At 38.7% G+C, this 22,248-nt stretch overlaps 1 protein-coding gene and 1 long non-coding RNA gene across 11 annotated transcripts in view; one reads left to right on the top strand and one right to left on the bottom strand.

Annotated features, from left to right (window-relative positions):
- Nucleotides 1-15,099, top strand: part of rai14 (retinoic acid induced 14) — a 284,292-nt gene extending 269,193 nt beyond the window's left edge. For all 9 annotated transcript variants that reach the window (XM_048528516.1, XM_048528531.1, XM_048528523.1 and 6 more), the window contains 4 exons: nt 3,760-5,352; nt 6,255-6,404; nt 10,018-10,083; nt 12,641-15,099. In XM_048528516.1, the coding sequence (XP_048384473.1) occupies nt 3,760-5,352; nt 6,255-6,404; nt 10,018-10,083; nt 12,641-12,718 (1,887 nt within the window). In that variant the 3' untranslated portion in view covers nt 12,719-15,099. The remainder of the gene's footprint in view (nt 1-3,759; nt 5,353-6,254; nt 6,405-10,017; nt 10,084-12,640) is intronic.
- LOC125451492 (uncharacterized) overlaps nt 1-22,248 on the bottom strand; it is a 38,542-nt gene that overhangs the window by 11,192 nt on the left and 5,102 nt on the right. For both annotated transcript variants that reach the window (XR_007247315.2, XR_009446260.1), the window contains exons 2-3: nt 13,630-13,884; nt 12,445-12,670 (exon numbers count right to left, since the gene is read on the bottom strand). This is a non-coding gene — a long non-coding RNA (uncharacterized LOC125451492). The remainder of the gene's footprint in view (nt 1-12,444; nt 12,671-13,629; nt 13,885-22,248) is intronic.

Raw genomic sequence — 22,248 nt, 5'->3', positions numbered from 1 at the left:
AGTCAGCATGGATTTAGTGAGGGGAGGTCGTGTCTGACAAACCTCTTAGAATTCTTTGAAGAGGTAACAAGTAGGTTAGACCAGGGAAACCCAGTGGATGTTGTCTATCTAGACTTCCAAAAGGCCTTTGATAAGGTGCCTCATGGGAGGCTGCTGAGTATGGTGAAGGCCCATGGTGTTCGAGATGAGCTACTGGCTTGAATTGAGGATTGGCTGTCTGACAGAAGGCAGAGAGTTGGGATAAAAGGCTCTTCTTTGGAATGGCAACCGGTGACAAGTGGTGTCCCGCAGGGTTCAGTGTTGGGGCCACAGCTGTTCACTTTGTATATTAATGATTTGGATGAAGGGACTGGGGGAATTCTAGCGAAGTTTGCGGATGATACAAAGTTAGGTTGTCAGGCAGGTAGTACTGAGGAGGTGGGGAAGCTGCAGAAAGATTTAGACAGTTTAGGAGAGTGGTCCAGGAAATGGCTGATGAAATTCAATGTGAGCAAATGTGAGGTTTTGCACTTTGGAAAAAAGAATACAGGCATGGACTATTTTCTAAACGGTGAGAAAATTCGTAAAGCATAAGTACAAAGGGATTTGGCAGTGTTGGTCCAGGATTCTCTGAAGGTTAACTTGCAGGTAGAGTCCATGAATAAGAAAGTGAATGTAATGTTGTCGTTTATCTCAAGAGGGTTGGAATATAAAAGCAGTGATGTGCTCCTGAGACTTTATAAAGCTCTAGGTAGGCCCCATTTAGAATACTGTGTCCAATTTTGGGCTCCACTCCTCAAGAAGGACATACTGGCGCTGGAGCGTGTCCAGCGGAGATTCACACGGATGATCCCTGGAATGGTAGGTTTAACATACGATGAACGGCTATGGATCCTGGGATTGTATTCATTAGGGTTTAGAAGGTTGAGGGGAGATCTAATAGAAACTTACAAGATAATGTATGGTTTAGAAAGGATGGACGCTGGGAAGTTATTTCCGTTAGGCGGGGGGACAAGGACCCGTGGGCACAGCCTTAGAATTAGAGGGGGTAAATTTAAAACGGAAATGAGACGACATTTCTTCAGCTAGAGAGTGGTGGGCTAAATAATTACCTTGTTGATAATGATCTAACTGGGCATAGTCAGCATGGGTTAGTAAATGGGATTGTGTTTGACAAACTGGTTAAAGATGTTACAAACAAGATTGGTAAAGGAGAGCTAATGGACACATTATTCATAGAACTTCAGATGGTTTTTGATATGGTCCCCCAATGGACGATGGTTAGAAAGACTAAAGCGTGTTGAGTAGGCGGTACTGTGCTGCACAAACTAAACAGAGAGTGGGAAACAATGAGTGATACTCCTGTTGACAGGCTGTGATTTGTGGGAAACCGCAATGATCGGTACATGAGCCCCGGCTGTTCACTTCATATATGATTTGGAGGTGCGGTCAGTGGTAATATTTCCATATTTGCAGATGATACAAAGGTAAGTGGGAATGTCTTGTGATGAAGGTGTAAAATGGTTCAGAAGGATTTGAACAAGCTTAGTGAATGGTCAAGAATATGGACAAATTGACTGTGGAAGAATGTGAGGTTATTGACTTTGGGACAAGAAACAGTTGTGTCAATTATTTCTTAAATGTTAAGAGGTTGGAAAGTACGAAAGAATCTTGTTAGTGAATGTCAATATGCAGATGCAGCAAGTTGTTGGGAAGGCTACTGTTTGCTAGCCTGTATTGTGAGAGGACTTGAGTGTCATTAGTGAAGTTTTGCTTCAATTATATAGGAGCTTGGTTAAAATACACATGAAGTACTGTGCGCAGTTCTGCTTGTGTCAGGAAAGATATTGTCTGAGTCGCTGTACAACTTCAAACGTTCTTCCCTTCGAACGAAGCACAGTGGCTGTGAAAGACGAGCTGCAGTATCTCACCAGGGCTCCTTTGATAACACCTTTCAAACCCACAAATTTACCAGCAGATGCTTGGGAGTACCACCGTTCTTTCACTGTTGCAAGATCAAAATTCTCGAACTTCCTTCCTAATAACACTGTGGGTGCCCCTCCACCTCAGGTACTGCAGCAGCTCAAGAAAGTGGGTCACTACCACCACCTACAGGCCATGTAGGGATAAGCAATAACCAAACCAGAAATTGCTGGAAAAACACAGCAGGTCTAGCAGCATCTGCAGAGAGAAAGCCGAGCTGATGTTTTGACTCCAGTGATTCCTTCTTCAGAATGGGCCCAAAATGTTAACTCTGCTTTCTCTCCACGGATGCTGGCAGACTTGCTGGGTCTTACCAGCAATTTCCGATTTTGTTTCTAACTTCCAGCATCTGCAGTTCTTTGTTTTCTTTCAGTCGGCAGCAAAAGCTTCCCTGCTCACATCCTATGAATTAAAGAAAGAACATATCCCAATCATTTTTAAAAATGTTTATTTTCTTATAGTTTTTCATCTTAATATAATCATAATCATTAGTTCCCTGAAAATATTAAGTAAGAAAAAGATGGGTTTTTTTAACATCTTGGTTTGTTGTTTGTGAGCAGGGGTATTGTGCTAATGCCCTGGGATTTGAATTCAATTTCCACCATAGCTGCTGGTGAATTTGTGATTTGTGAAGAAATCTGGAACTGAAAGCCAGTGTCAGTGATGGTAGCCATGAGACAGCCATAATCATCATTAAAAAACCCACTTGAGTCACTAATGGCTTTTAGTGAAATAAGTTTGCAATCCTTACCTAGTCTGCCATGCATATGACTCCGTCCACAGCAATGTGATTGGCTTTTAACTACCCAAGCAAATTGCTTCAAGAACAATTAAAGTGCTAGCCTTTCCAGCGATGCCCCCATCTCAGGAAATAACTTTTATTTTAAATAGTAATGTTTGGTGACTTACTAGTTTGCTGGCATCATATAAACATAGAACTTATGAACAGAATAAGTCAATTTGCATTTCATGGCAAATGGGACGGCATGGTGGCTCAGTGGGCAGCACTGCTGTCTCACAACACCAGGGACCCGGATTCGATTCCAGACGTGGTCTGTGTGGAGTTTGCATTATCTTCCTGGGTCTGCATGGGTTTCTTCCACGTGCTCCAGTTTCCTCCCACAGTTCAAAGAAGTGTAGTTTAGGTGGATTCACTACACTTTACCCACAGTATCCAGGGATGTGTGGGTTAGCTATGGGAAATGTAGATTCACAGGGATAGGGTAGGAGTGGGGGTCTGGGTGGGATGCTGCTTGAAGGGTTGGTATGGACTTGATGAGCTCAATGGCCTTTGGGGATTCTATGATACGTGTCTGCTCTATTTTTCAATGAGGTTGTGATAAATCTGATTGTAGTCTTAACTTCACTTGCTTATCTGACCTCCACTACCCTGGACTCCCCTTGTCTAGTGAAGGTCTATACAATTCAGCCTTGAATAAGCTGTTACCCAGCTGCCACTGTTTTCTGGGGAAGAGAATTCCACAGAGTAATGACCCTTTTGAGGTTAAAAATCCCTAATTTCAGTCTTAAAGTAATTGCCAATTGATCCACTTGGACTTGGTGCCAAATTTAAACTGATATCAGGAAATGAAAGACACCGCTGTAGTGATCCTTAGAAATTTGTGGACAGTGTTCTTTTTGGTCAGAGTTGCTGCAAATTGCAATGTCCTTAATATGTAAATTGCACCTGACGTTCTACCTTGGCAAAACAGGATTTGTCAAAGATATTTTTATGAAAAGTTCACTCTTTTAAACTGGTATATTACTGTTTAATTCTGAATTTAATTTCATTCACAGGGCAAGCATTCACAGGACAGTGTAACGAGCTCATCGCCACAGGATAAGCAATCAAGCCAAAATCTAGAAACATCATTTGATTTAAATTTTAATTCAGAAGATTCCCAAAGTACTCTTAAAGCTGATTATATCCAGTTAAAGGAACTGTATAAGAATGCAGAAGCAGAAATTACAAACCTCAGAGCTGAGATGTTTTCAAATCTGTCAAATAGTTCGCTCCAAACAGAAACTTTTGAACAAAGTAACAGCAATACAGGGGCAAAGGATATACCTGACCAAGAGACTCCTCATACATTAGCAATGGGTTTGTTGACTGAACTCGCTGAGGAAAATAGTCAGACATTAGGGGAAATTAACGAGAATGGTTATTGTCTTGAAGAGAAACTCCGAGAAACACAGAGCAAATATGATGAGGCACTGAAAGAACTTTCCAGTCTGCGAGCACAGGTACAACAGGATTTGTGTTGCAAGGAGGAACATATGCCTTTACCAAATTTGGAAGAGTTGACTCAGACTTACGAGGATGAGATCGAAGAACTAAAGCAAAGGCTTAAAAGAGCTTTGGAAGATGAAGAGAAGGCCAATAACAACCTGACAGAAATGGAAGAACTGCTGGAAATAAAAGATAAAATCTTGGCTAAATGTATGTCTGTGGAAGAGTGTGAGGAATTAAAAAATTCTCAAAGCTTACTTTTGGAGAATGTAAATCAAGAGAAGGCACTATTAATTGAGAAATATGAGGAAGCACAAGAAGAAATTAAAAAGCTACAAGCAAAACTGAACCATCAGATCTCTTCTCAAAGGGACAACTACTTGCAAGAGATGGTGACAGCACTGAACAGAACAATCAATGATCTGAATACACAAGTAACTGAAATCTCACAGCAGTACAATGATGCAAAATGTGAATTAAAACAACTGAAGAATAAAAAGACTGAAGAGGCATCTGAGCATATTAATTCAAACTATATCCACAAAGAACAGCATGAACAGCTAGTACAAGTTCTGAATGATTCTGTACATGAATTGAAGGAAAAGCTATCAGAGATGGAGGTGAAGGTTAAGGAAGCTGAGCAGGACAATACTATGTTGCAGAAAGAACTTGAGCTTCAAATGCAGGCTTCTGTACCTCTCTCTGAACATAACCAAATTAAAACGACTCTTGAAAATACGATAAAAACTTTTAATGGAAAAGTGCGCCAGATGGAGCAAGGGCTTGAGCAGAAAGAAATAGAGCTGAATATCTTGCAAGGAAATTTGGCAACAAAAACAGCTGCTGTCCAAGAAGCAATGGTTCCAAAATCAGAGCATGAGAAGTTAAAAGTTTCATTAGAGGCTGAGTCCAATCGATTAACTGCTAAAATAAATGATCTACTGAAAGAACAAGAAAAGGCATCTGCTGAGGTTGCACAAGCTCGGAAAGACCACTTGCTAGCAAAGAGTGAGCGTGACACAGCTCAAGCTCAACTTGGGGCCAAGGAACAAGAAATCAAAAGGCTTCGTGTTAGAAGCCATGACATGCAGCAAACTGTTGAAGAATTGCAAAAACAGATTAAAGAGTCCTTGAAGCTGGAAGAAGATAAAGACAAAAAGGCAAGATTTGACGTCCAGTTTTGCTGTTCATTTTATTTTTGGACTCTGTGGATTTATTAGTTGGGATACTTGATAGATAATTGTCACGAAGAATCATTTTCTGATAAGCCTCAATTTTGATATGCTATCATCCCCCAGGTCCAATGTCTGCCCTCCCCCCCATGTGCTCCCTTATTCCTTAAACCTCATAATAAAGACTCAATATTATATAAATTATTGATAAATAATTAAACAATATGGTGATTGTGACCTCTTTAATGAAATTATTTTTACACAAAATTAGGAAGTCAGTAATTGGAATATATCTGATATAATGTTTTGATTGTGAAAATTTAGAAACCTTTCTCTAAATGTAAGAGGGCTTCATTTTCCTTTAATTCGGTTCTCAGCAAAATATATTGAGTCCACTTATTATACAAGGCTGTTCTTCCTAACAGCAATATAAGGAGCTTTTGGGAAAAATATTGGAATCTAATCCCACCTCTACTGAATTACCAATTCAGCCACTTCTTGGGACACTCATGCAGCAGAAGTTCATTCCAAATTATCCTTTTATTTGTGTTACAGGAATCTGATTTGGAAACACTACACAGTTAGTCTGTGGAGAATGAAAAATAATCTAAAGAGTAATGAGCTACTAAGCATTTCAGGCTGATTCTGTTTTTATTTCCTGTGTGTCCTTTGAGGTTTCTTCTTTATTAACATACCAAACATTTCTCAGTCCTTCTGGATTCAAACTGAATTATGGAACAAGCTCAAGTGGTGGCATTACTGTCCCTTTTCCCATGTACCAGGATATTAATGGGAATGTCATACCAAATTCATCTTTTTCTTCTGGCCCTTGCATAATGAATCTTCTCTCTCACACCAATTGAACATATTGTACTTTGGTGTTTACACAGAACAGTGAATTGTCCAAGGAAGTGAGCAAACTAAAAGAGGCACTCAACAGTCTGTCTCAACTTTCTTATACTGCAAGCACTGTCAAAAGACAAAACCAACAGCTTGAGACACTTCAGCAGCAAGTGAAGAATTTGCAACACCAGTTATCCGTAAGTAACTGACATCTCTTTGTGAAACTATGCTGACTATGCTTGATCATATTATGTATTTCATTATTTGTGCTGTAACATCATTCATAATAGATTCAAACATATTTCCAATCACAGATGCTAAGCTAACTGGCCTAGAGTTACCAATACTTTTCATCTCAAAAAACGAAGAGAACAAAGAACAGTACAGCATAGGAACAGGCCCATATCGGAGAGGGCACAGAAAAGATTTACAAGGATGTCATTGAGACTGGAGGGGAGTTATAAAGGGGAGACTGGATAGGCTGGGACTTTTTTTTTTAAATTGCAGCATAGGAGAGGTGACTTTCACAGAGGGTTATAAAACAATGAGGGGCATGGATAAGGTGAATAGCAAAGGTCTTTTCCCTAGGGTAGGGAAATTCAAAACTGGACAGCATGATTTTAAGGTGAGAGGAGAAAGAAATAAAAAAGGACCTGGGCGCAACTTTTCACTTGGAAGATTTGTTTGCCAGAGAATGTGCCAGATGCAGCTACAGTTAGAACATTTAAAGATATTTGGACAGGTACATGAATAGGAAAGAATAGAAAGAATAGGGGACAAACGCAGGCAAATAGGACTAGTTTAGTTTGGAAAATTTGGTTTTGTATGACTCTATGGCATGATGCCTTTCTAGATTAAAAAATCTTTTGCCTGCATGTGGTCTGTATCCCTCTATTCCTTGCCTACTCATGTATTTGTCAAGATGCCTCTTAAATATTGCTACTGTATCAGCTTCCACCACCACCTCTGGCAGTGCATTCCAGGCACTTACCATCCTCCGTGGTCAAAAAAAAACTTGCCTCTCACCTCTCTTTTAAACTTACCTTTTGTTCAGTCTCTCCTTATAGCTAATACCCTTCAAACTAGGCAACATCCTGGTAAAACATTTCTGTACCCTTTCCAAAGCCTCCAGATCCTTCTGGCAGTGTGGCGACCAGGACTGTACATAACATTCCAAATATGGCCGAAATAAAACTCTGTACAGTTGCAACACGACTTACAAATTTTATACTCTGTCCCAGAATGATGAAGGCAAGTATACCACATGCCTTCATCACCACCTTATCCACTTGTGCTGCCACTTCCAGGCAACTGTAGATCAGTACACGTAGATCGCTCTATGTTGATGCTACTAAGAACCCTCACTGTATACTTCCCTCTTGCATTAGATCTCCTAAGATGCATAACATCACATTTGTCTGGATTAAACCTCATCTGCCATTTCTGTGTCCAAGTCTCCAACCAATCTATATCCTGCTGTCTCCTCTGGCAATGCTCTCCACTATCTGTAGCTCCTCCAGTCTTTGTGTCATCTGCAAATTTTCCAATCAGGCCACTTATATTCTCCTCCAACAACAGGCACCCCAGCACTGATTCCTGCAGGACACCGCTAGTCACAGATTTCCAATTAGAAAAACACCTTTCCCCTGTGACTGCCTATCTGCTCTGACTAAGCCAGTTCTGTATCCCTCTTTACCAACCCACTGTGAATTCCATTTGACTTTACCTCTTGTATCAGCCTGCTACGAGGGACCTTGTCAAAGGCCTTGCTAAAGTCCAAACACAATATTGATTATCTTGCCCACGTCAATCATCGATGTCACTTCCTGAAAACACTCAATCAAGTTTGTGATACAATACCTTCCCCACACAAAGGCATGCTGCCTATCAATAAAAAGTCCATATTTTACCAAATGTGAGGAGATCCTATCCCTAAGAATCTTCTACAGTAATTTACCTAACACTTACATAAGGCTCTGCGGCCTGTCATTTCCTGGATTATTCCTGTCGCATTTCTTAAAGGAACAACGTTGGATGTTCTCCACTCCTCTCCTGTGATGAGAAAGGATACAGATATTTCATACATGACCTCAGCAATTTCCTCACCTGCCTCCCTCAGCATTCTGGGGTAGATCCCCTCAGGTCGTGTGGACTTGTCCACTTTAATTTTTTTTCAAAATACCCAAAACCACCACCTTTTTATAATGATATGCCCTGGAATGTCAACCCTCTCGAGACTCACCATCTCCTATGTCTTCTCCTTTGTGAATAATAATGCAAAGGATTTGTTAAGGACCTCGCCCACTTCCTCCGGCTCAATGCATAAATCCCGCCTTTGTCCTTGAGTGGGACCTACCTTTTTCCTAGTTACCCTGTGGTTCCTTTTAAACATATAAAATGCCTTGGGATTTTCTTTCATCCTGTTTGCCTTCTTCCCTTTTTAACTAAAGGTGTAACATTGACAGTTTTCCAATCCTGTGAAACTTTTCTAGGGTTTAAGTATTTTGGAGGCTTATTACCAATGCAGCTCCTGTCTCTGTAACTGCTTAATGTAATATTTCAGGACCCAATCCATTTGATAAGGAGACTTAGTAACCTTTAGCTCCATTATTTTCCTCAGTACTTTTTTCTATCATGATAATTATTGTATTTATTTCCGGTCTCCATTTTTGCCCCTTGATTATTTGGTATTTTTATCAGTGTCTTCTACCACGAAGACTGATGAAAAGTATTCATGCAACTCCTTAGCTATTCTCTTGCTCCCCTTTATTATTTCCAGACTACAATTATTAAGCAGTTAGTGAAATCACAGGAACTTCTACTTTTAAGGTATTGGTCTTGTCGTTTAAAAACCCATGAAACAATCACACTTTATTGAATTAAGTATAACAGGATATATAAAAATGTACTAACTCTATAATTAGTGTTAAGATCTTTACTGTGCTTGAAAGTTTGATTTTATACTTGAAGAATAGAGACTTCCCTAATACAATTAAAAAGGCACATTTATCGAATAAATTTATCTTTATTTTAGATTCTACTTTAATCAATTCATAATGTGTTGTATTGCCTGAAATCTGTAATGACAGTGAAGGAGTTCAATGCTTGTAATCTCCCAGTTTGCACTTTGGGAGAATACTTGTGCTGACACCCCCAGTGCTGGAAGCATGGAGTTTCCATTACCTTGGCTCTATGCTAGAACTGCCACTGGGAAAGAGGAATTCTTTGCTGTTAAATCGCTCAATTTTGGAGTAGAGTTCTTTGAATGCAGTAGCAATGCAGTTCTTTGGCTGCAGTCTGCAAAATTTAATCCATTATCTTGCAAAGACAGGAAAACAATGGCATGCATAAAATATAGTACCTCGAGTACAATGTTACCAAAGCATCTCATGGTCCATCATCGAACAAGACATAACTATAAACCAGATGAAAATAATACAATACATGATCCAGTGCATAGTTGAACTGGTAGATCTTAAAGAATGTCTTACAGGAGAGGCAGCAGTGAGATGGATAGATTTAGGGTGGGAATTTCAGTCCTAAAGACCAAGTTGTGGAAAGCACAGCCACCAATTGAGTGATATGCGAGTGTAATATTGAAGTGCAGAGATGTCATCAGATTGTAGTGAAGGAGTTTAAAGGATTAGATTTTTCTAAAATGAGAAACTTAAACATAGTCAAAATGAGTGGGTAAATTATCTTAAGTGAAAGTCCTAAATGAAGTTATTTTTTGACATAGATCAATTCTTGTTTTCCAAATATGTAATACAGTTAATCTAATCAGTCAGATATTATTTTGTAAAATTACAGGATGCAAATCAACGACATCACGAGGTCGTGTCTGTGTATAGAATGCACCTTCTGTATGCAGTTCAGGTAGGTTTCTGTAATTATTGATTGTACGCTGCACAACACTGTTTAGGTAATTCCTGATTTGAGGGATTTCTTTATTTCTTAAAAAAATTCCTACATTACTTTTGTGAACCTTAATGTGAAAATACACCTTGGTTTTTTGTTTCAGATACTTCCTTTGACAAAAGTTTCAATGTTTGAAAAGAGTTGATGTAAATAAAACTTCAAACTTTCTGTTTACTTGATCATTTTAAAATGGTTGTGATTTCTCCCTTTCAAACCATTTCACTGTGTATATTTTCATATTCATTCACAAATTATCCTTCAGAGATTCTCATCGGATTTTCTACGCTTTTGAGAAATAGCACCAAAAGCTGTGTACCTTCATGACCAAATTTTAAACTTTGAAACTGTTTTATCTACTTCATCTCTCTTGAGTTTCCAAGGTGATGCCACACTAACTGGTGCATAAGTGCTGTTATGTATAAGCCATCTTAACTTCATTTTGTAGCTTGTAAGTTTCTATTTATAAAACCGCTAAAGCATTTTTGCCATTTTTCAATGACAATAATGACGTGTACTCATACTTGAATGGAATTAATCCATTATACCCTGGATCTTGAATGGAATTAACTATTTATGTCCTAGATTTTTTTAAGAAAAGCAATTTTAGGGGTGTGGAAGTTGCTAACTAAGCCAGCATTATTATTTATCCTTAATTTCCCTGGAGTAGGTGTGGATAAGCTTCCTTCTTAAATCACTGCATTCATTGGAGTATAGGGACAGCCACAGTGCTGTTAGGAAGAGAGTTCCAGGACATGACCATTTACTTCGAAGGGGAATTGTGAAATATTACCAAATGAAGATGGTGTTTAGTTTGGAGGGGACATTGCAGTTAGTTGTGTACTCATGCATCTGCTGCCCTTGTTCTTCTGGCTGGTCGAGGCCAAGGGTTTGGACAGTACTGTGTAAGGTTTGTAAGACGTCAAAGTCAACAAACATTTCAGCACTTTTCCAGAGGTTTCTGCACCCATTCACTCTTAATTCTTCAATCCAGTTACTTGATACTTCTTTACATCACATTATATCTGTAAGGTGTTTGTTCAACAAAATAACTTGTCTATGTCCTCCTTATGTTCTTGTGTATTAATCTTTACTGTTTTACAAATGGTTAACTTCTGTGAAATCAGCAAATGCTGCTGTTCTATTCCCTATATTGAGAAGTAAACTGAACACTCTTCTGATCTGTTTAATTTCTCCTGAGGGTCAGAGTGTCTCTTATTTGTGGAAACATCTCTGCATCCAATCTCAGTATCCTCTAAGTTTCAATCAGATCCCCACTCATCCTAAACTCCCAATATAGACCCAGAATCCTCAACTGTTCCACATATAACAAGCCTTATCATATACCTGGGATCATTCTTGTAAAGGGGAGGTGACGGCCTTGTGGTGTTATCCCTCTACTGTTAATTAGCGACTCAAGAATGTTCTTGGAAGGGTGGGGTTGGGGGGTGGTGCAGGTTTGATGGCAGGAATTTGAATTCAATAAAATCTGCAATTAAGGTTCTAATGATGACCATGAATCCACTGTCAATTGTCAGTAAAAAAAATTGATTTACTAATTTCCTTTAGGAAAGGAAACTTGTCATCATTATTTTGTCTGGCCTAAATGTGACTCCAGACCATAGCGGTGTGGTTGACTCTGCTGTCTGGGCAGTTAGGGTTGTGCAATAAATGTAGCCTCATCAGTGATACTGTCATCCTGCGAATGAATAAATTGAAAACGAACCTCCCCGGACCTCCTTAATGGCCAGTCATCTTACCTTAGATATGGAGCCCAAAATTGCTTGCAATATTCCAAATGTGGTCTGACCAGATCCTTATACAGACTCAGCAGTACATCTCTGTTCTTGTTTTCAAGCTCTCTTGAAATGAATGCTGACAGTGCATTTGCTTTCCTAACTACCAACTGATCCTGCATGTTAACCTGAAGAAAATCTTGAACTAGGACTCCCAAATCCCTTTGTGCTTCCAATTTCTGAAACCTTGCCATGTGTAGAAAATAATCTATGCGTCTATTCTTTGTATATAAGTGCACTTTCCAACGTTGTATTCCATCTGCCAAATCTTCGCCCACTTTCCCAGCCTGTACAAATTTTTCTGCAGCCGCCCTGCCTCCTCAACTACACCTTGCCCTGAACACCATGGGCTGTTATGTTATTGAGCAGCCTCCCATGTGCACCTTGTCAAATGTCTTCTGGAAATGCAATACATTATGCCCTCATGCTCAGCAGCAGTTTGCTTTAATTGAAAATGAAGTGATTTGATGTAGATGTTAAAAATCACATCCATATTTAAAAGAGAAGATGGAGAGAAACTACATACGTGGTCAGATGAAGCCTGCCCATTGTGTATACTGAACCAAGAGTTGTCTTGAAATTGATACTCTTGTAGGATTGAAGTCCACTTCTTGTACCCGAGTCTTTAAACTTCCTTTGCAGGGACTTCATTGTTCTTATATTTAGGATCAAAAGTTGTATAGTTTGGTTCATGAATTTACATTTTGTAAATATATTTCCAGGGTCAAATGGATGAAGATGTTCAGAAGGCTCTGAAACAGATTTTGACAATGTGCAAATCTCAGCCACAGACGAAATAATTTATGTGTGTATATAAAACATTACTCAGCCAACCTTTGTCTAATGTTCAATTGCCACTGCTGTTAAACTGAATGAGTACGGGATAATTGACAGTTAAAACTGCAGAAAAATGTTTACAGGAGCTTTTTTTGTTCTACCTACTAACGGTATGTACATTATATTAAAATGTATAATCAGTTTGTTTGTATCAAAATTCCAATAGCAAAAATTCATTGGAACAAGCTAGTTTGTAGAATTGTTATCATATTTGCTGAGAAAATATTTAGTTTGTTGATCATGCCATTGGAACTGCAAGCTCTTGAAACCTGTGGTTAGGGAATGGTATGAATCACCAGAAACACAAGTATCTAACATCAGATACTTAACAATACAATTGTACAATAAATTAATGACTGTTATGGGTACACAGGAAACACTGAATGTACCGGAGAAGCTAATGCCATCTTGACATCACGGGCCAAAGGGCCTGTTTCCACACTGTAGGGATTTTATGTTTGACCTACAGATGTATACAATGCAGCTGGGGGGGCAGCAGTGTGAACTGAAGAGAAAAAGTGCAATTTGTGGAAATTGGAAAAGTATTGGGATTGAATACGGAGAGGCTAAGCAAGAGAAAATTGCAAAGTACAAATGAAGAGCAGTCAAGTGAACATTTCTGTTGGGTTAATTACATTTTGTATGTGACCTTTTGATTATTGCTGAAAGTCCTTAAATTGGATTATTTCTGCTCCTGGCATGTTGGTTTGTGGAATCTTGCCATTCCTTTCTGCATATTTGTCCTCTTTTGCACCATGACATGGTCCAATCTCAATTATGAATATAAATGCTACATGCTTATTCAATAATTTTACAATCATCACTCTACTCCTGTCATCTCAACACAATGTGCAGAATTTCAGATTTTTTTTACCTGATGAGTAGGATCATTCCTTGCAGCATTTAACACCTCGTTAGGCATTTTCTGGTTCGAGGTGGCCTTTCCACGACTCCCTTGCAGAATTCCCTCAAGAGTGCTGTCAGTAAAATTCCATTGGCACCCAGGGAATGACTGCTAGACCCAATCTCTTGAGGCAGTGTACTGGAGCATGGGTGTGAACTCACGAATAGGGGAAGGGAGAACCAGAGGTGAGGGCATCGCTTTAAAAGCCAGGCATAGAGAGAATATCTGCAAGGCAAAGACAATGGATTTTGAAAAGGAGAGCAGAAATGGAAATGGCACGATGGCACAATGCCACTCCAGTTGGCCTGAACAAGGTAATCTACTGTGCACCTCCCACTTTCTCGAGCCCCTCCCATTAGCCTGAGTGGGAAATTCCACTTTAAGGTGCAAATTGAGGCAAAAGGCATGTTTCCCATTTTAGGATTCACCCGCATCCTGTAAAATTTCAGCCAGGTCAGGGGATAACGGGGAGATAAGACACCAGATTTTTTTTTAAATAGACCTCCCTGCCAGCTAACCTGTTAGCAGGAGTCCACAAAATTCTGTCTGTATGACTTTGGTTGACATAAATGAAACATTTGCCAGCACTAGGTTTGCAATTAGGATATGTTGCACCATTAGAAACAATAGAGTCAACTGATGCTTCTCGTTCTCCATGAACTAAGAGCATTAGTAGTTTGCTCATAAGGCTTAAAACAAAATAGATGATGTGTTAAACTTCTTTCAAATACTATTATATGAAGTGTACAGCATAATTTTGATGTACAAAGTTGCAACTATCTAACAATTCTCATGCCATTTGTGTCAAAAGTTATAAATTAAACAGCAACTAGTGAAACATTTCTTAACTATTGTCACAACCTCCTTCATATCAGAAATTCTGTAGTTGATAAACTAGTCATAATAGTAAACATTTTTGCAGGTTCGTAATCTTTATCAGCATATAGATCTGAATAAAAACCTTTGAGCTACCTAAAGCAGATATGAGCAGATATACATTGCCACATTATATTCATTCATTAAAGTTTCACTGCTTGACACTTAGTGAAGAATTAAAATCACTCTGATTTAAAAACCTGCTCGAACTTTACATTTGAAGCTCCTTGTAATGAGTAATATTAAACAAAATAAATTTAAATAGTGCACGATTTGCATCTTAAATATAGGTTATTTTGTCATTTGACCTTTGAAGACATATTATAATTCCTTCTCTAGATCAAATTACATATACATTGAACTAGATTTAAAAGTCTGTGAATATTTAAATATTTGGAAGATCCATTCCTTTGTATACAGTTTAAAATTAGTTGGGAAAACAGAATAATAATGTTTCAATATAAACCAAGGAGAGGCCCTACATCTCATTTATAGTGCATTGTTGTGGAAGGGTTGGGTGTGGGAGTGCAGTATTCCCTATTATGAATAAAAAGTTGAATGCAAGCTGTCTCTTTAATATGTATCTATCTCATAACAACTTGCAGTTGAATCTGTGCATCAACCAAAGCAGTGTTATTTCTTCCTGTTAAGGTAATGTTTGTTTATATTCTAAACAAACAAAGCTCATAATAATAAAGGATTCATAGAGATCACAGATTTATATTGTATGATTCCCCGCTGGGATTTTTGTTAACATATGTCATTTCAAGCTATTCAAGAGTTATCAGTGATAGAAATCGTGTTGGAGGATGCAGATGCTGGAGAATCTGAGATAACAAGGTGTAGAGCTGTAAGGGTCTAGGCCCGAAACATCAGCTTTCCTGCTCCTCTGATGCTGCTTGGCCTGCTGTGTTCATCCAGCTCTACACCTTGTTATCTCATGTATTGGAGGATGATTTAATCTATTTTTCCAATTGCAGTGTAGGAATTTTTGTTCAAACAACTTAATTGGTAATGGATATTTTTAACACAGATCCCAATCATTTAATTAGTCAATTACTTTTTTTTCCTCTGTTTGTTTTAAATCTATACAAGGCAGTCAATCTTCTTCCTTTCTTCTAATGTTGTGCATTATACAAAATAAAAATTAAAACAATTTATTATTTTTGTTGTGTGCTTTAGCTGATCAATTTTTTTTTAATTTAACTGATTAAACTGCAGTTTAGTCTTAGTTGGTAAGCAATGGATTAGTATGAACCATTACAGCAGCAAAATTGTTGTTCTGGTCATGTTATACAGGAATGTTTTTCCTCTAGAATGTGAAGTTACGTACAAAAGTTTGTAGTTAGTGGAAGCCATACCTGGAAGATTGGCAATTAGGGATAAAATTACTCTTTTTGCATTCACTATGCTGATACAGCTCCAGAATGCATGTTTTCCATCTTTCAAGTCACTAGTTATTACTAAAAAGATATTTAGCAATAAAAGATTCATTGGATCTGGACCTCTGCAATATCCAGGTAATGAAGTTTCTTTAGCAGTTCACTGGATAGCAAATTCACCAGGAATTTATTTCTTTATCCCACCTTTTATCTTCCAAGGGCAGTTCAAACCACTTGTGGAATCCTAGCTGAATTCACCAATTGAGGACTAATCTAAGTGTAAAATAAAGGGCCTTTATGAGCCGTACGGCAGATACCACCTTTAGTGCTGCACGTATAACTATGCCATTGGACATCCTAAAATGGTTCTTTACGTAGAAAAATAAAGTATCCAATAGTAGATAATTTGTAAATGCACTTTTTTACCTTCCATCAGAATATTTGGATTGAAACTTATATAAAATGCAAGGATTCATTCTAAAAGCATGGAAGATCTGAATAGCTTTGTGGTCATATTTGTGCTTGTTTTTACTCTTCAGTCTTTCACATATTAGTCAAGATTGTTTGGAGTTCTACTTATCAATCTTGGCTAGGATTAAAGCACACTGACTAATGTATGATCATTTGCATTCTCAGGGTTTCTTTGTCTGGAAGACATTTACCACAGGACTATCCACAAATAGTGTCAGTGCAAAGGCAATTAGGGAATGTCAAAATCCAGAATGAGTAAAGAAAAATGATGAACCTCAGCACAGTTCTTGTGTAAAATGGCATACAAAATATTCCAATACTGCCTTATTTAGTGAACAGTTTATTAGACATTAGAATGCATAGACTGTTATGATAATGCCTGTTTTCCATACAGCCTCTTCATCATTACGTTCCCAAATGAGATTTGCTGAATTGTGGTAAGTTGCACTGAGCAAAGGTTAGACAATTGGGGTTGAATGTAGGACTCTATATCAGAATATTTTACAAGTTCAATTATACTATTGGCAATACAAAGTTAATTAGCCACACAATTGAAAACATATTTATTGCAACTGCCTACACTACAGTTTAAATAAAATTAATGTTGTTTAAATCCTTGTAACTGCATTGATTTCAGTGTATTTTCCAGATAATAAATGTTTTTGTTAGTAAAGACCTTCTGTGCCCTTGAGTCTTAATGCTTATGATACCAGAACATAATTGAAATGTCCTCAGAATGTTTTGTAATGTTACTTGTCCAATGCTATTCAGTTTTTAATGTTTCTTATGTAATGCTAACTCAACAGAGAGGTACACTGAGAATGACAAATTTCTTTCTGGTTCTGAGGGAAATAGCTTACCTTTATTCAAAACTTTTGAGCAATCTAGCCAAGATTAAACAAAGCAGAAATTACTAGCAAAACTCATCAACTCTGGCAATGTATATAGGTAGAAAGCAGAGTTAATGTTTTGAGTCCAGTGACTTTTCATCAGAGCTGGCCAAAATTAAAATGGGTCTGTTCGAAATTCCAGCTCATGACAAGGAAACAGTTTAAACAAAATCTGAATGAAAATGAACTAGTTACCAAACAATGAACCCTTTGAATAGTTAACACTTGTATGAATAATAGGAAGTCTGACACCAGACTTGTATAAGTCATTGGGTGGAATCTTCCAGCTCCAGCAAATAAGAATTGCAGCTGATTGAATATAATTAGGCAAAAGTAAAAAAAAACCATGTGCACACCAATGGAATAGAGGTTTGTGATCAAGTTGTTTGACCACAAAAGACAGGTTGACTGGATTATCTGCGAGTATTAGTGTTTTATTAGAAGTATAGCTTGCGGGAGTTAAGTGATCCTTCCCAATTAACCTCCACACAATTAAGACATCCTACAATTAAGATAGCCAACCACAAATAACAGGTATGTCCTGCCAAGCTTGACAACTTCCTGGACTTCAAGTAAGTACTGGCTGCTTTGCCTTTATCGCAATTTTGGCTTTAAATGATGATCTGAATTTTCCAATTGGAGTTAAAGTACAGTCAGTGGATCTCCTTGAATTGCGTACAGGCTCCACCATCCCTGATACATTCTTCCTTTTTGTATGAACTCCCTAGATCAGGAACTTTTGAGGGGTGAGGTATCTCTTTCATACAGATTACAAATTTTTAAAAAATGTCTCTCCTTATTCTCACCATAAATTTGTAAACAGATTACTTTAAACACATTTCCTTCATTCCCTCCAGCAAACTTTGTAAGAAACACAACAATATTGTGGGAAAGTTAAACCAGAAGTGTTTTTTTTTATCCACATGGTCTTGGATAACTTTTTTTATAGAGTGGTTCGTGTGTGGAATGAACTGCAAGAGGAAGTGGTGGATACAGGTACAGTTACAATGTTCAAAAGACATTTGGATAAGTACATGAATAGGAAAGGTTTGAAGGGATATGGCCCAAATACAGGCAGGTGGGACTAGTTCAGTTTGCAAACACGTGGATAAGTTGAACTGAGGAATCTGTTTCTGTGTTGTAAGATTCTATCACTGTAAATGGCAGAGCAGGCTTCACTAGCCATGTGGTCTACCAGTCATACAGCAGAGAAACAGGCACTTCAGCCCTTGTATATGCTGACCTTCAAACATCAAACTGATTCAGCCCATTTATCTACACTTGGTCCACATCTACTATGGCCTGGCAATTTGAGTGCTCATTCCAGATGCTTCTTAAATGATATGCCTCTACCTCCCTCTCAAGCAGTACGTTCCACATTTCTATCACCCTCTGGATGAATTTATTTTCTGTCAGATATCCTCTAAAACATTGCTCCTCACCCCTTAAACATCATGCCCTCTGGTCTTAGGCATACCTGCCAAGGGAAAGGATCCTCATGATCTACACTGTTTGTGCCTCTCATAATTTTCTATACTTTATTCAGATCCTCTCTCAGCCTCCTTTGCTCCAAAGACAAACGCAACCAATCCAGTCTCTCTTCATAACTGTGACTTTTCATCCCAGGCACTACCTTCTGCATCCTTTTCAGTGCAATCCTCTTAGTTCTATTTCTGGTTTTTTTTCTCCTGTTCTTGTAATGTGCAATTTTACACTGTGTTGAGATAAGAGAGACTTGAATGACATTTCAAAACTTTTATATTACATACTTAGATCAAACAAAAATCCGTCACAGTAGTTATGTTAATACAGAAATAGCAGTATTTTTCTTCTTATGTGGGACGTGTGCATTGGTGACTGGGCCTTTATTTATTGACTTAGTCTATTTGGTCTCAACCCAAATGCTGTTAACAAGGGAATTTCAGAAATCTAGAAAATAGGAACATAGGTAAGGTCCTTTGACCTTGTGCAATTATCAGTGAACATCTCCACTTCTGACCTGATGATAGAAGGAAGGCCATTGGTGAAACAGCTAAATGCAGTTGGGCCTTCACGACCTTCAGGAATCCCTGCAGAGATGTCCTGGAGCTGAGACAACTGACCTCCAACAACCATCTTCCCTTGTGCCAGGTATCACTCCAACCAAGGACAGGTTTCCCCTGATTCTCATTGATCTCAGACATATTGATGTCACAATGGTAAATGCAGTCTTTATGATAAGGGGCAGTCATTTTCAACACACCTCCATAATTCACCTCTTTTGTCCATGATTGTACCAAGGCTGTACTAAGGTTAGGAACTGAATGGTCCTATCACAATCCAAATTGAGTGTTAATAAGCATACATTTTGAAGCACATGCTGCTTGATACATCTGCTGATGACACTTCTTATTACTTAGTTGATTGAGAGTAGGATGATGGGGTAGTAATTGGCAAGATTGGATTTTTTCTGCAAAGGACAAAACTGGGCAATTTTTCACGTCAAGCAAATTGTCAGTGTTATAGGCGCACTTGAATCCTTGACAAGTTCTGGAGCACGTCTTCAGTACTGTTCAAAAAGTGGTAGATACAGGTACAATTACAACATTTAAAAGACGTTTTGATAAGTACATGAATTGGAAAGGTTTGGAGGGAGACGGCAGGTCTGACAAGTTGAGTTTGGAATATATTAGGTATGGACTGTTTGGACTGAAGGGTCTGTTTCTGTGCTGTATGACCAACTACAGATGTTGGAAATCAGAAACAAAAACAGAAATTGATGAAAAACTCAGCAGGTATGGCAGCATCTATGGAGAGAAAACAGTTAACATTACCAGTCCAGTCACCCTTCTTCAGAACTGGGGTTTTCCAGCAATTTCTGCTTGTGTTTCTTTAGTACTGTTGCTGGACTTGTCTTAGGACTGATGACCTTTACTGTATCCACTACTTCCAACTTTTTTTTAAATAACAAGCATGTGTGAAGATGCCTCTGAAGGGTGTCAACATAGATCATCCACACAACACAGATTGCAAATGCTCCAGCCTATTGCACTGATGTGCTGGACTCCACATTGTTGGGATGGGAATGTGTGTAATTGTCCACCACCATTTGTGATTGTATGTCACACGATTGCAGGGCTTAGATATGATGGGACTTGCTGCCTCTGCTGTTTATAATGTAGTGGCCCTGATTTGTAGGTTGATACCTAACTTTAAGGTATGTTTTGTGTTGCTGTTACCCTATGATGAGGGAAAGGTCATTGATGATGTAGTGAAAGCTGAGATAACAAGGTGTGGAGCTGGGTGAACACAGCAGGCAAAGCAGCATCTTAGGAGCAAGAAAGCTAAAGCTGGTTGGGTCTAGGAACCACCATGAACAATTGCTTCAGAGATGTCTTGAGGTTGAGAATGACTAACTTCTGACAACCACAATCATCTTTCTTTTTTAAAAGAATCAAGAATAATACTTTGGGTGGGGGGGGGGGGTGAGAGAGCAGGAATTTTAGCAGAGACCATGTGGGAAGTCAGAATGGCTGTAGAGTTCATCAAAAAACTTAACAGTGAATTGTCACAGTTGACTGCCTGTGAAAGTACAAGTATCTTTTGAAAACTGAAGTCAATAAATGTGGAGATGGAAAAGTACAGCTGATCAAACAGAAGGAAAGTCAATGTTGTGGGCTGAAACCCTTCATCAGGACATCTGGAAATCAGAGTTCAGTACAAGAAAAACTGTGAAATTTCACAGCCGGCTTTGAGAGACCTTTATTGTTAGAACTACTCACAGGTGGGCGTGTCAGAATTCCATTGAGCAGCTAAGTGTTTGTTTATAAGACTTAAGAGATATGTCTCTTGATGATGTTTAAATGATAAAACATACGTATTAAGTTATCCTAAAGCAGTATTTTTAAAGCCGTAAGACTGTGCTATTTGCTGTAGATTAAGGTGCAGAGATGGCCTTTAGTAGAGTCACGTGCCCTTCCTGTTAGATGTGGGAGATTGGGGAGAATTTCAGTGTTCCCGAGGAGTATGTCTGCAGATGGTGTGTTTTGTTATGAATCCTATCTGATCACATGGATCAGTTGTGGGGTAGGCAGTTAAAGATAATGATAAATTTATAGGAACCAGGGAGGTTGATGAATGGCAGTTTCAGGAAGTTGGGAAAACCATTGAGGAGCTGGTGTAGGAGACAGGGATTCACATTGTTAGATCACTGGAATCTCTTTAATGGGGTAGAAGTGACCTGTATCAGAAGGGGACCAAATCCTGACAGGAAGATTTGCTGCAGGTAAATTATGCGAGGGGGGGTTACATTATGGGACCCAAAGAGTGAGTGAGAAAAGAGGTAAGTCTGAGGCTGGTACAGCTGAGAAGAGGAGCAAGTCAAATAATCAAAACAGAGAATGAGGTAAGTCTGATAAATTAAACTGCCAGATGAACTCAGGGCATGGTTGTAAACATTGCACTAGATATCACAGTATTACTGAATTGTGGCTCAGAGAAGGCAGGGCTAGCAGCTTAATGTTCCAGGGTTTAGATGCTACAGGAAGGTTAGAAAAGGGGGCAAGAGGGGAGGGGTAGTCATGTTTTTGGTTAGGGATAACATTACGGCTGTACTTAGGGAGGGTATTCCTGGGAGTATGTCCAGTGAAGTTATTAAGGTGGAACTGAGGAGTAGGAAAGGGATGATCACTTTATTGGGATTCTACTATATACATCCCAATAGTCAGTCAGAAATTGAGAAGCAAATTTGTAAGGAGATCTCAGGTATCTGTAAGATGATGGCATTGTAATGGTACGGGATCGTAACTTTCCAAACGTACACCAAGACTACCATAGTGTTAACAACTTGAATGGAGAAGAATTTAAGTGTGTACAACAAAATCATTTTAATCAGTGTGGACGAACCTACTGGAGACAGAGGAAAACTTGACCTTCTCTTGGGAAATAAGGCAGGGCAAGTGACTGAGGTGTCTGTGGGGGAGCATTTCAGG

Source organism: Stegostoma tigrinum, chromosome 1, assembly GCF_030684315.1.
Source record: "Stegostoma tigrinum isolate sSteTig4 chromosome 1, sSteTig4.hap1, whole genome shotgun sequence".
Lineage (NCBI taxonomy): Eukaryota > Metazoa > Chordata > Chondrichthyes > Orectolobiformes > Stegostomatidae > Stegostoma > Stegostoma tigrinum.
The sequence above is the reverse complement of the archived record's forward strand: the minus strand, read 5'-3'. Positions and strand labels throughout refer to the sequence as shown.